The sequence below is a fragment of the Castor canadensis genome, chromosome 2, assembly GCF_047511655.1.
Source record: "Castor canadensis chromosome 2, mCasCan1.hap1v2, whole genome shotgun sequence".
Classification (NCBI taxonomy): Eukaryota; Metazoa; Chordata; class Mammalia; order Rodentia; family Castoridae; genus Castor; species Castor canadensis.
The window spans coordinates 157,440,956-157,455,601 of NC_133387.1; the positions used below are offsets into that span (position 1 = coordinate 157,440,956).

Below are 14,646 nucleotides of genomic sequence, written 5' to 3' on the forward strand. Positions count from 1 at the left end.
TTTAAAACAAAACCCAAAATATGTACTGCATAAATCTTAAAGTTTAGAAAGAATGTATGGACACAAAATATATACATAGACATACATGTGATCTCTCTTCCTCAGTATATTGGTTTAAATGTCACGTTATATATTGATTCACATTTACATTGCTATTCAGCTACAAATTACATGGCTGCAACTTAAAATGAGTTGCATTGAACAGGACACTAAGAATAAAAGAACATGACTATAATTCCATTGTTTCTTCCAAGTTGTATATGTTATTACTCTATATAATAATGTTTAATAACTCTAAATTTAAAGCACCTTTATTTTAATTTAACTTTGCCCCTGAAAAATCCCCAACAATAGAACTCTATTAAGGACAATGTTAACTTTATTTCCCATAGTGGTCTTGCTACTAAGTAGTTATCTAGATAAAGGAAAGAGTCCAAACAACAAGTACCCAAAGAGTCACAAATACCGTAGCAATATGTAGTTTGTCTCACAAATTTCAGGATAAAGCACAAAGGAAAACTTTTAATTAGATCTAAGATAAAAGTTGTTTTGTGATTCATGCCCTGTAAATAACTTAGAAATTTCACACAGATGGGGCTACTGGGCAGTAAGACTCACTTATACGGGTCATTTACCCCCATAATGTGAGTTTCAAATTCGAGCCTTAAATAAAATGGCAAATGCATTTCATAGACCTTCAAGGTCACTCTCAAACAGTCATATCCACAAATACTAAATCAGTACATGCCAAAAGTCTACTATAACACAAATGCAGTGATAGTTTTGTATTGTTTTTTAAACTAAGAATAAAACAATAGTGTGCAAAGTATCTGATGTATTAAGTTTCAAAGCAAGCACTTATAAAGATGGGGTACCAGGCTTTCTTTTCGATAATACAGGACCACCAAGCACTTTAAAAATCATCTCATTTTTGTTACAAGAATTACTTTTGGACAATCCTTGATAATGGTTTCAATCTTCACTTTCAGCAGTAGATAATTCTAATCATAAGGAAGCTGATTCTCATGTGACAAGTCCCTCTCCTTTATTTTCAATTCTCTAGAACAAACATTTTTGATACCTTCTAATTCTTGTATAAGAGGGTTTTTGGCTATCTTAGCAATCCAAGGTATTTGTTAATGTCCCTCATAATTTCTGGCATCCTAAATTAAACAGGATAATTCAAATGTGGCCTCAGCAGCATAAGAAAGAATAAATGGGCTGGAGGCATGGATCAAGTGGTACAGCAATTGTCTAGCAAGGCCCTGAGTTCAAACTCTGGTACTGCCAAAAAAAGAGGAGTAATTATTTCCTATGATCTAGACAGTTCATCTTCTCATTACCGATTATTTATGCAGATTATTATTTTCGCAGCCCTATCACACTTGATAACAGTAAGATGAAGCAAACCTCAAATCTTTCATTTTTCTATTTTTTTCACTAGAAAATTCACTACTCAAATAACCAAGGCACATTTTTTTCTCACATAAACCAATAATGGAGCTATCGCTCACAGACTGAAGAAAAACACAGAAATTAATTAATTTCCAACTTTACCCATCTGTCTCGTGATGATGACCTAGTTTGAATAAATTCAAGGTTCTTGCAAGCAAGTAAACGACTTCGAACTTTGTATACACAACGATACACTTCTGATAAACTTTTACCAGGTTGGTATCTAAATGAAGAGCCAAAATAGACAAGTTACTAAATTCTAACAGCATAAAAGCAAATATTTGTCTGAGGATAGTTTTTAAGTTACTTGCCGGCTTTCTCCACATGCTTGACTAAGCAAGTTCGTGTGTTTCAGAAGTGCTGCGAGAACAAATCTAGACACAGTGTCCAAGAGTGACTCATTACTTAAAGTTGCACTGTCCCAATCTGAAAATAAAAATGATACACTGACTATTCAGAAAACAGTTCAGAGAAAATTTTAATAGCTTTAGTTATTCAACATGTGAATTTTATCACCTATATAAACAGTTACTTAACAAATACTCATACTATCTAGGTGCTGAGGATATAGCAGAAAACAAAACTAAGTCTTTGATCTCACAGAGTTTAGATTCTTGCTGGGGTCAGGGAAGGCAGAAGCAACACTAAGTAAAAACATTAATATGACAGGTAAATGCTGCTGGTGGAGTGGCCTCATGTAGTAGGACATTTGCCTGATAAGCTCCAGGCCCTGAGTTCAACTCCCCAGTACCACCAAACAACCCCCTCCCAAAAAAAACCCACACATACACACATAAACAACAACAAAACATTAGACTAATGACAGGTAAGTGCTATAGAGAAAAATAAAGCAAAGTAAGAATACAGAGTACTACACTGTATGTATTACTATTTTATACAGCAAGATCTGATAAAGTTTTTGATAAGATTACGTTTGAGCAGAGATCTAAATGAAGAAGGTAAAGCAGCCATGGGGAAAAAGTATCCCTTCAGGAAAAACTAGTGCATAAGATATAGTGAGAGGGTTTGAGGAGGCAAAGGTGGCTGGAACAAAGTACATAAAGGCACAAGAGTGGTAGAAGAAGACATGAGGGAGCTGTCCAAGGATTAGAACACATTTGTCTTGCAAACCAGTACAAATCCTCCCGGTTTTACTTATGGGAAAATGAGAAGCAGCATTAAAAGGCTTTGAACAGAATACGTCATTATCTGACTTGCGTTTAAAAAAAAACCCAAAAAACTGATTATATGGACAGCAATAGCAGAAGTTACTACTGCAGTAATTTATGTGATGAATGATGGTGGCTCAGAACAGAACAGGAACAAGGGAGGTAATGAGAAGTGGTCAGAGTCCATATGTATTTTGAAGGGCTAGACAGGCTTTCTTGGTGTACCAGATATGTGATCCGAGAAAAGTCAAAGTTAAATCTAAATGTATTTACAATGTAGTTGGTATATACTGAGAAAGAAAAATTATATGAGTTTTTATGGAAAAGAACTGTAATCAGATGTCTGGTTTTGAGCCAGGCATGATAGCTCATATCTATAATTCCAGCTACTCAGGAGGTAAAGAGCACAGTTTGACAACAGCCAGGGCAAAAAGTTATTGAGATCCCATCTCAACAAAAAGAGCTGAATATGGTGGCATATGCTTATTATTCCATCTACAAGAGAAGCATAAATAGGAGGATCACAGTCCAAGCTGGCCTTGGCAAAAATATGAGACCTTATCTCAAAACAAAACAAAAAAAAAACAAAAACCCAAAGCAAGGAAGGGCTGAGGGTGTGGCTCAAACAGTAGAGTGTTTGCCTAGCAAGCACAAGGTCCTAAGTTCAAACCCCAATACCACAAAAAAAGGTCTAGTTTTGAATACTGTCTGTTAAGACATCCTAACAGATACTGGATAAATTATTCAAGTATGTATATTTTTAATATTTGAAGCTATGATGTTAGATTCTGTGAGCACAAGATGAGTAAAAATGAATATATGTAATTGAAAACCCAAATCACAACATTAGATGAGGACTAGTCAAGTTTATTTTTTTCTCCTCATTCTATGTTGGCACACTGTACCTTTAAAAGAATATATTCAATTGTGGTAGGCGGTTTATTAGGCACTCCATTCCCAGAGTGACTGACAGATTGTGCATTTGATAGATTTACTTAAAAACAAAACTAAATTTTAAAAAACCCCTGGATAATGTTAAGCTCCAGCTTAACTTTGTTTGTTCTAATCTTAAGACTCCTATCTCAAGAGATTTAAAAAAAAAAAAAATGTCAGGAAGCAGTATTGGGGTTTAAACTCAGGGCCCTGCACTTGCCAGGCAGGCACTTTATCACTTGAACCACAATCCCAGCCTTTTTTGCTGTGGGTATTTTTGCTGTAGTCTCTCACATTTATGCTTCTTGCATAGCTGGAATGACACTGCACGGCCACCACACTCAGCTTTTGTTGAGTAACATGGGGTCTTCTGAACTCTGCCCCACCCCCACCCCCCAGAATGGCCTCAAACAGGGATTTTCGTAATCTCTATAATCTCTGCCTCAGGAATAGCTAGGACTAGAAGCATGAGCCACCATGCCCGGCTGTCAAGAAATGTTATCTTATCTTGGTTATCCATTTCATTTCTTTTTTTTTTAAGTTATCATGTTATTGTTATACTTGGGGTACACTGTCACATTTATAAAAGCTCACACAATATATCTTAGTTAAATTTACTTCCTCCCTCATTCTTCTTTATTCCTCCTCCCACCATTCTGAGAATAGTTTCAACACGTCTCATTTTTCTATTTTCAAACATGAGTACATAATATTTCCACCATATTCACCCTCTTACACCCTTTCCTTATATCCTCTCCTTCCCACTCACACCAACCTCCACACAGGATCTGTTTTATCTAGCTGTCCTCTGTTTTTTAAAAAAGACATTTTTTGTTTAAGATAGATACACAGGTACTTTCATTACGACATTTCCATGTATATATGTATTGTATTCTGAATTGGTTCATCCATTTCATTTCTGTATGCCTCGGTCAAAAATCTAAGTTCAGACTTACCTACTTTTATGGGTGAAAGAACTGACAACACAAATATGCCTGACTTTAAGAAACTCTGAAAGCCCATGGAGAACCTTACATACAAAATTTACTCACATCAGGTTCTTGAGAAATTATGTCCTCGACAGGACTGCTTATTATTCTGAAAAACTGCTATAACTTACAATCAAACAGGACTCCATTTCAGGGAGGCTGATATTCAATTTATAGAGTAAACTACAGTAACACCCTTCACTCTACTTCAGATGAGATGGATGACATTAAACTTTGTTTGTTTGCTCAATTTGAGATGAGGGTTCCCTATGTCACCCAAGCTGGTCTTGAACTCATAGCTCAAATAGTCCCCCTGCCTCAGCTCCCAAGAAGTGGGGACCAAAAGTGCATGCCACAATACCTGGATGAGACTAAGCTTTCAAAGCTATCTTCTCACTGCCGTTTTAAAGATCTAAATATAATATGTACTCCAGTTCATTTTATTTGTAAAAGATAAAAGTCAATTAAAAGTAAAAACATATTTACTTTTACTATTTATATCACAGAAGGAAAGAATCCAAAGAAATGGAAGAAAACTAAAAGACAGAAATAACATGGCAAAGGGATAACGACAGATGTGTGATTCTGAATACAGGTCAATGTTAAAGGAACATGAGTGCTCAAAATAAACCAGGTATATCTGTTAAAAATTTATACATAAAATTAATTTTACAAATCAAATAATATTAGAAACTGAAACACCAGCACATATTTGAATAGTACCTCATTACTATATTCAATAGTACACCTTTATCTCAAATTGGTATATTTACCAGCCCTCTGCAGCAGCAAGAGTTTTGTAGAATGCAGAAATACCATCAGACCTGTAAATTAGACTGCTAAGGACACATCCTTTCAGTTACTAAACTAGGGCCTGCAAAGGGAAGATCCACTTAGACAACGGGGAATACTTTAGTCAAATACATATATTAGTCAGCATTGTGAGGTAAGTACAGATTTACTCACTTTATCCTTTATCTTACCTTTACTAACAGCATAATCCTGCATACTCATCCAAAGGCTTCGGGCAGGCTCTTTTGAACAGCCCAGGGCCAAGTCAACATAGACAGCAATTTCAGGCCGCAACTTGTAATCAAAAGGCTTCTGTTCTTCATTTCCCGAAAGAGCTACTTCTAATAGGCAACTCATACATTTATCTAAAAAAAAAAAAATTCTTAAGTTACTGATTTTTAAACCTCATAAATTTTGGAGCTACAACAAAAATCTTACCACATTTACTTAATGTATATGAAAATACATATTTCAAACCATTTTAAGTAGACGCTACAAAGGTAAAGTCCTTTAATGTCTTCGAGTTGGAGGTAGCATCAACCCTCTTACTCCCCCTAGATGGATGTGACACTCAAGGAGTTCTAGCATTCTGGCACATAAACGCCAGGGATGAAAATGTCTTTCACATGCAGTACAATCTCATATAACAAAAAACTGTTTTATTCAAAATGGAATGGTATCTGTCCTCTTTGAGAAAAATGGGACCATGGGAAAGAGACCAGACAGAAGTTTTTTTTTTTTTTACTTTAAGGACTAATTAGTTAAGAATGATCCAAAAATGATCAAAGACAGCGAGGAACAATTTCTCAAGTGATAATTCATTTGTACACGTGGCTCCTAACTTTTCAATGGGAACCTTGTCATTCAGAATTCTTTTCAAATTAAAAAAAAATGCTGTAATGATGGTCTACCAAAAGTCAATTTAATCCATAGTATAGTTGATTTATTATGTTTATTTTACATAAGATAGTATCTTTTTCTTTAGGCAAATATTTAAACAAAAGATAATACTTTAATTGTTTCATGTTTTATAACCTAAATACTGAAAAATAATGTTAAAACTAAGGTTGATTTTATTCATATTTAAATCCAGAATAGTGAGTGAATATAATAGGAATATAAGGAAGGCGAAGTTTTATTTTTCTCTTGGAGATCATTTGGGACTGCCAGAAGGGTAAACACTGAGAGCATCAGAGAACTCTCTTTATCTTATTAAACATCCCTTTAAAAACCCATGATTTTACTTTCTTCGATTCATATGTATTATAAACACCAGTCTAGAATTTATCAGCCCGGCCCAAAATCACTTTCTGGCTCATAAACGAAGCAATGAATGCACACTCTTATTGTAAAGAAAGGAAAACCTTCAACTGCTTCCCTCATTCCTAACTCTCGTACTTACAACACCTACAGCAAAATCATCTCTCATTTTGTCTTGGTTTGTTTCTTTTCTTTTCCCTTTCCTCCATGCTTCTCTTTCCCCTTCTTTACTTCTCTCTTCCCCTCTCCCTTTCTCTCTCTGGACTTTACTTTGTGAATGTTCTCTGAGTCTTTTTCTCTTATTATAGAAACATAAAATTCTAGATCTAATAAGACCATATAAGGCTATCTAATTCAACTCATTGTTTCACAGAATCAAAATTAGAGGGCCAGAGAGAATAAAGGACCAACCCTACATGGATAAGTCCTCAGGTTCAATCTGAGAGTCAGCCAAGTAGAGAAATGGGAGATGAAGAAGGTAAGGAAAATCCCAAGATATTTCAAATGAGGAAGAAAAAAAGACTGCCACTCCCATCTGAGGGGTGTTGGAAAACTGGGCACTGGCAAGTTATGCTAGGTACTCTTACAGTGCCTTACATTCTGTGAAGCAATTTCATAACTCCCAAGCTTCAGAACATAACTAATCAAGTATTTTTCCTAGTGACTTGCTCAAAACAAGTGATAAATGTGACAGAAGAGGACCAGACTTACATTTTCTTAATTTAGAAGACTCCTACACTATGCTACAGGATTTAAATGTTTTCTCTGAGGGTTGAATATTATACTATCAGATCCCCTATACTGCTAAATGTTGCAAATATCTATCAAAGTAATTTTGTTGTTTGTAGATAAATGAATAGAACTGGAAAACATCATCTTAAGTAAAGTTAGCCAAGTTTAGAAAGCTAAAGGCCAAATGTTTCCTCTCACATGTGGAATATAAGGCCCAACACAAATATAAGCAATATATATAAAAGGTCACACTAAGGGGAGGTCACTAATGGGCGAGGAAGGGTAAAAGAAAGAAGTTAAGAAGGTGACTATGGGGCTAGCAGAGTGGCTCAAATCATAGAGCACCTGCCTAGCAGACATGAAGTCTGCTCATTTAAAAAAAAAAAAAAATTTAAAGACTGGTGGAGTGGTTCAAGTGATAGAGCACCTGCTTAGCAAGCCTGAGGCCCTGTGTTCAAACCCCAGTACCATCAAAAAAAAAAAAAGAATGTGAACATGGTTGATGTATTTTCTATACAAGAATGAACATAAAATTTTTGGCTGGTAGTATAGCTTAGTGTTAGAACGCCTGCCTAGCAAGCATGAATTCAAACCTCAGTGTTGCCAAAAAATAAAAAAAAGTTACAAGAATAAATACAGAATTTTTAAACCTATTGAAATCATCATGAGAAGGGGACTAAGGTAGAAAGGAGAAAAATAGAGAGGAGCCAACCTGAGTTATCATACATATATACATAGAAATGTCACATGAAATTCCCTACATGGCTATCACATACAAACAAAAATGCCTTTTTAAAAAAAAAAAAAAAAAAAGGAGAACAGGAAGGTAAAACTGATCCTGTCTGGGATTTGGTCCTAGTGGGAGAGGGGAGGATATAACAAAAGGGTAGAGGAGGGTGAATACGGTGGAAATATTACATACTCATATATGAAAATGAAAAAATGAGACCTGTTGAAACTATTCCAGGAATGAGGGGAGAGGGATATAAAGGAGAATGATGGACTGGGTGTATTCAACTGTGATATATTATAAGATCCTTGGTAAATCCCAATGTAATCCCAATACAACAATAATAAAAAAAAACACTAAAAAAAATAGATCGCTAAAGAAGGTACAAACAGGAACATGTTTTAAATACTACAGAGAAACACATTACCTAACTGAGGGATATCCATTTCTACACCATCACTGAAAAGTGGTGTTTTCATCCAATATGCAGTGTCCTGTTCCTCCGGAGACACAGGGGAGCCCTGAAGCATGCCACCAAGACACCGCCCAATAAGGAGAGCAATTGTTCTTTCCAGATCCACAAGCCACACCCAAGACTGAGCTGGCTGAGGTAATGGCACACCAGCAGGGTCGATTACTTCTGGCCCTCCTGAAAACAAAATCAGTAGTAATTGTCTTTATCTGGCACTGTTAAGATTCAAAAGTTTTCTCACTGTCTCGAATCTATTACACTGCAATAAGATATGCAAAATAATTTTACAATGAAAACATACAATACTTTCTAGATATAGTCTCTGGAATACCAGGATGATTTAAAATATGTTCAGATAAGTGTGCTATTAAAAGTTTTCCTCTGTGAAGTTACTGGTTTTAAGATAAACATTAAAATAGCAAATGACAAATTATCCCTGTAGATTCTATTCCTATTGTCCAGATCAAATTCTATCATCTTTAGTAAGTCTTTGAGCTCATTCCTCCAAAATCAACAAAGTGATAGCACTGTTTAGTGCTTTTAAGGCTTGTATTAAGATCTAGACCCATGCTTTCATTTTTAAAAGTTCTTTACTTTTTTTTTTTAAAGGGCTATTTAGTCATAAAGAACAGAAAACAGTGAAATAAAAAGAAAAATAGAAATTAAAAATCCAAAAAGCAGTTATCTAGAAAGACTAATAAAGTGGAAAAACTTCTAATAAAATTAATTAAGAACCGATGGCATAATTTTTTTAAAGTAGGATAAAATAGAGGCTATAAATACATTACAGCAAGCTTTCTAAACACTACATGTGAACATGATGAACAGTTTTATACCAATAAATTTGAAAAACAACAAAATGACATTTTCTGGAAAAAAAAATTCCAAAATTAATCTGAAAGGAAACAAAAATTGCAACAGCCCATCTACCCAAATAAACAAATAAATACAACAAACCACCAAGGCCAGATAATTTTATAAATAAATTTCTCTAAAACTTCAAAAAATGATAACTCGTACACAAATTATTTCAGAAAATAGGAAAAAAAAAGGAAATATTCTTCCAAATTCATGTTCTAAGGTTAGAATAATTTTGGCAGTAAAAACTAGAAAAGGATAACATAAAAAAGGAAGATTAAAGAAAAATATCAATTGTGAACCAAGACACAGACATCCAAAATAAAAGATACCTAACTCATCTAACAAAAATATAGTGACTCTTAGAAAATTGTAAGACACTTTAGAAAAGCAAGACTAAGCCATGAGTGGTGGATGCTAAGGCAGAAGGACTGCAAGTCCAAGGCCAACCTGGACTACATAACAAGACCCTATCTCAAAAAAAACAAAAAAGGAGGGTAGAAGGGTGAAGTTTGAATGTAATTAAGATATACTGTAAGCACATATGTAAATGTCACAATGAAACCTCCCTATATCATTAATATATGCTTAATAAAAATGTACAAACAAAAAGAAAGAAAAAGATTTTTTTTTTAAAAAGGAAGAATAAACCTGGAGCAGCTCCATACAAAGCCTAATTGCTATCCTGATGTGATTGCAAACTTGACAAGTTGGCTTTATCTAAATTTAGTAGTCACAGAAATATACAATGTTAAAGTAAGATGAGCCCTAAAGGTCATCCTGTCCAGCCTCAATGCTTTTCAGAAGAAACCAAGGCTCTAAGCAGTGATACACAGCTATCTCAAGGTTACAAATCAAGTCACTACCAAAGCCAAGACTAAAATCTAGACCTTCTAAATGCCTCATCTTAACATCTTTCCAACAAAACAAGGGGTCTCACTTAACTCAAAAGGTTTTAAGATTTTAGTGATGAAGTTCCTTTGATAGCCTTAAGAGAGATAGAGTCTACTGGATAATACAGTGATATTCTTTCAGAAACGATATTTTAAGGTGTTTGCAATTGTCTAGAATCGCCAACATTTTACAAATCAAGAGTGAATTTGTATACAAATGCTATTTCCTATAAGCACTGGAAGATAAAAATTGGAAATTCTCAATCTCCATCTATTACATTCAACTTATCTATATATGTAACCAAAATGTCAAACATTTTACTGTCAAAGAGATTTAAAACTAAAAACCTTTGTATTTGAGAAATTAAAACTTTTAAATTGAGTCTAATAATCCACTGATTGTAAAATGTGTCATTATTTTAAGTACCTTTAAGGAAAAAAATAATGCTAACTAAATTATGACCATGCTTTTCTATCACCCATTGTAAGATGCATTTTAATTTCAACAATGCCGAAATTTGGAGAAAAAAAGTCTTAGTATGAATAAAAACTAGTATTCAAACCTGATGATCATAAAGATGTTTCTCTGTGATTCTCACATAACAAGCAACTTTCTTAGTTGTCCTAGGTCAGTTGCTCATGTTACACTGTAAACACTTAAACGATAATCTTATCTTTTTGATTGCCTGAGACACCCAAGTGTCAGATATGATTTTACTTAATGTATGCAAGAAGAACAACTTTCCTCAAGGTAGTATTTACCACTTCATGCTCTTACTTACCATGAAGAGGCCACTGTAACTCTTGGTCTTCTAAAAGAGCAGCAGCTGGCAGCAGTCTATTAAGGCAATCAAGAGGTGGCAGGAGATCTAGCAGGTAACTCAATAAAGGACGAGCCACTGACACCGGGAGTAACAGTAGGGAGTTAACAATCTGGCAGAGCATGCTGCCTGCAGCTGAGACATATATCACATCTATAAAGGCAAGAAATGCAAGGTAAATTCATCATTTCAAGTAAATTTTAAAAAGAAAAAGAAACTAAGAACTACTTCTTTAGTTCAGAACTTTTTTTTCTTTTTTAGAGTTACTGGGCAGGGGCGGGGTGTGTGTTGAATTCAGGACATTGCACTTGAGAGGCAGGTTCTTTACTGTTTGAGCCACACCTCTAGCTGGAACTTATGAGTTTGGAAAGAGAGTAGACTAAAGTATACCTTTGGTATACGTAAGTGTCCATAATTTGAAGCTGCATGGAGAAGGCTACATTACTGTCACAAATTTATTGTTGTATACATTAATATTGATCACCCAAAAGTAGATCTTATTTCATGTTCTTTGTCTTAAATACTGTGGAAGCTTGATTTATTCTTCCCCTAACACTGCCAACTTCCACTGAAGATGTGTTACCTTTCAACAAACCTATAATTTTCACTTTATCACTTACATTAAGCACATTTAGATAGCCTTTATAGCTTAGGAAGACTACCATTACTTTAACCTTACTTTCTCAGCACCATTTAATTTTTGGGAGGCATATTTTTACAAAATTAAGGGCACAGAAACACTCAGCAGATCATACAATGATTTAAACACAACTGACAATATACAGGACTGAGAGCTTCTCCACATCAACTGAACTGCATAGTGCATATGCAGGAATTTAAAAGTTTTGCTTTTGAAATTTCTTTTGATTTTATTATTATTATTTTTTGACTGCACCTAGTCAAAAGTTTGTGAACTAAATCTACGAGTAAGGTGGGCTTATGGCAATTCAGTAACTGTTGAACACCCACTGGACAGCTAGCATCATATTAGTATTCACTCAGTTTCAGAAAGTACCACCAACAGACACTTTGCAGAAAAGCACACAAATCTTGCAAGACAATAAATTCATAGAATTATAATTATTTTCCTTAAAATGTATTATGAATTTCTCACCCATTAATTCAGTCTCATTTTTAAATTTACTCAAGTAAATTTCACTGTTCTACGTGAAGGAGACACAGCTGTGGTGGAAACATTCTAGCAATAGAAGGGTTTTTTTTATATTTTTTAAACCAAATTTACTTTTTAAAATTAAGATCACCTTAAAATGTCTCTCTTTAAAACAAAGTTGTTTCACTATTTCACTGAATACAATGGAGCAATATTCAGGGAAGAGATCAGTTTGAACATATTAATTATATAATTACTTGTAGAATAAATGGAGGTATCTCACAAGCTATGGGTTAAGCTTCACAGCTTCTTTCACAGTTGAGCTGGTTTGAGACAGACATACTGAATTTTAGTTGCTTTGGGATAGCCAAGAAAATATACTCAGTAGGCAACTACAGAAAGGCTCTAGTGCTCAGGAAAGGAACTTGCAGCTAAATGTAGCTGTGGGAGTTATTAACATACATGTGTTGGTTAAAGGCACTGAGACAACACAAGTCCCTTTAGGGAGAAATGAAGGCTGAAATCAAAAAGCAGAGTATCCTCAAGGGAACCCAGAGAAACACAGTGGTCAGAGACAGATGAGAAAAAGCAGAACCGTAACTACTTATAAGCCCATGAAAGAAAGCATTTCACAAAGAAAAGAGGAATACTGGCAAATACTGGAGAAAGATAAAGAAACACTACATAAAAATCTCACTCTCTGGGTTGGGGTCAAGACTCAAGAAATAGAATGCCTACCTAGCAAGTACATGAAAGCCTGAGTTCAAACCCCTATGCTGCAAACAAACAAACAAACAAACAAAAACCAACCAAGCTGGGGACTGGTGGCTCATACCTGTAATACTACCTACTTCAGTGATGAGATCAAAAGGATTGCACACTTCGAGGCCAGAAAAGGAAAATGGTTCATGAGATCCCCATCTCAAAAATAATCAGAGCAAAATGGACTGGAGGTGTGGTTCAAGTGGCACCTGCTTTGCAAGCACGAAGCCCTGAGTTCTAACCCAGTCCCACAAAGAAACAAAGAAACAAACAAAAACCCAACTCTCAATTTATGCATTTAAAATTAATCTTTTTGAGTTTATACCATTCAATGTCTTTAAATTAGACTTCTGTCATGCCAATTAAACTCTTTCAAGACCAATCACTGTTACCATTAGCCCTAAACCAAGATCAAAAGATCTTCAGTAAACAGGAGACTTAAGTCAGTCATGGTAGTGCACACTTGTAATCCCAACTACCTGGGAAGCAGAGGAAGAAGAATTGGAAGTTCAAGGCTAGTCCTGGCAAAGTTAGTGAGACCTTATCTCAAAAACAAAAGGACTGGGACATGGCTCAAGTGGTAGAGTGCTTGTCTAGCAAGCTCAGGCCCTGAGTTCTATCCCCAGTACAGAAAGAAAGAGGGAGGGAGAGAGAGAAGGAGAGAGGGAGGGAGAGAGGGAGAGAGGGAGAGAAGGAGGGAAAGAAAGTCAGAGAGAGAGAGAAAGGCAGAGAGAGAGACAGAAAAACTGACTCTTAAGATCATTCCTCTTCCACTAAGACTTCAGGCCCTCACTCATGAGGCTTTGGAAAGGCTTATGATTCTGGCTTTAAATGTGAAATTCAATACCAAACTCACCTCTTAATTTTTCTCCAACACTGCCATTCCAAGGACTTTCTTTGAGCAAATTTGCAGAACGTGAATAAATATCTGTGGCATGAGGCAACAAGAGTTGAAGATGTTTATGAAGTAATGCCACACTGCTTGAATTCTGAGGAGAAAAAAGTTCCCCAAATTATGACTTTGAAAATATAAGGTACAAAAATATTACAGTATACCCAAGTCTTTTGTTTCAAGGTCTGTGGTAGATAACCATAAAAGGCAAAAAAAAAAAAAAAAATCACATACCTCACTAACATTATTAATATGACAAAATGCAAGCAGCTGTTTCTGTAGTGAACACAGTAACTCATGAAGATGAGCAGGCTGGCTATTCTCTGATGATGATGTTCCAAGTAGAAATTTATCACTATTTTTTTCTAGTTCACCAAATGCTTGATCCTAAAATGACACACAAATGAAGATTATATTTGAAATGCATGGCAATGAAGCAACATTCACATGGTTAGAAGGGATTATTTGGGCAAGGTTTCCTAGAACAGTCAAGTCTTAAGATTCACACTGGTGAAGAAAAGGCAGAAGATAGATAGGTATATCATGTGCAATTTTGGGAAAGAATGAGCACTGACAAGAATGGTGAGAAAGCTGATAATGAAGGTTCTGAAGGGGTGTTAGTTTAATATAAAGAGGTTATTCCATCAGTGAGATGCTGAAAAGAAACCACCAGTAGAGTCAATGGTTTTAACACTTGTTAACATTAGATCATGACAGCCTGGGTTAAAGCCCAAAGAAATGGACTAGAAAACAAAAAATTTAAGAAACATCACAGAG

The 14,646-nt window shown here is 35.2% G+C and overlaps 1 protein-coding gene across 14 annotated transcripts in view; it reads right to left on the reverse strand.

Annotated features, from left to right (window-relative positions):
• The window catches only part of Herc1 (HECT and RLD domain containing E3 ubiquitin protein ligase family member 1), a 218,121-nt gene that overhangs the window by 104,861 nt on the left and 98,614 nt on the right, over window positions 1-14,646 (reverse strand). For all 14 annotated transcript variants that reach the window (XR_012445504.1, XM_074066147.1, XM_074066154.1 and 11 more), the window contains exons 15-21: window positions 14,104-14,256; window positions 13,834-13,966; window positions 11,066-11,257; window positions 8,488-8,709; window positions 5,530-5,703; window positions 1,767-1,881; window positions 1,558-1,678 (exon numbers count right to left, since the gene is read on the reverse strand). Coding sequence is in view for 13 of the 14 variants with exons in the window: in XM_074066147.1 (XP_073922248.1) it covers window positions 1,558-1,678; window positions 1,767-1,881; window positions 5,530-5,703; window positions 8,488-8,709; window positions 11,066-11,257; window positions 13,834-13,966; window positions 14,104-14,256 (1,110 nt within the window). In the remaining variant the exon portion in view is untranslated. The remainder of the gene's footprint in view (window positions 1-1,557; window positions 1,679-1,766; window positions 1,882-5,529; window positions 5,704-8,487; window positions 8,710-11,065; window positions 11,258-13,833; window positions 13,967-14,103; window positions 14,257-14,646) is intronic.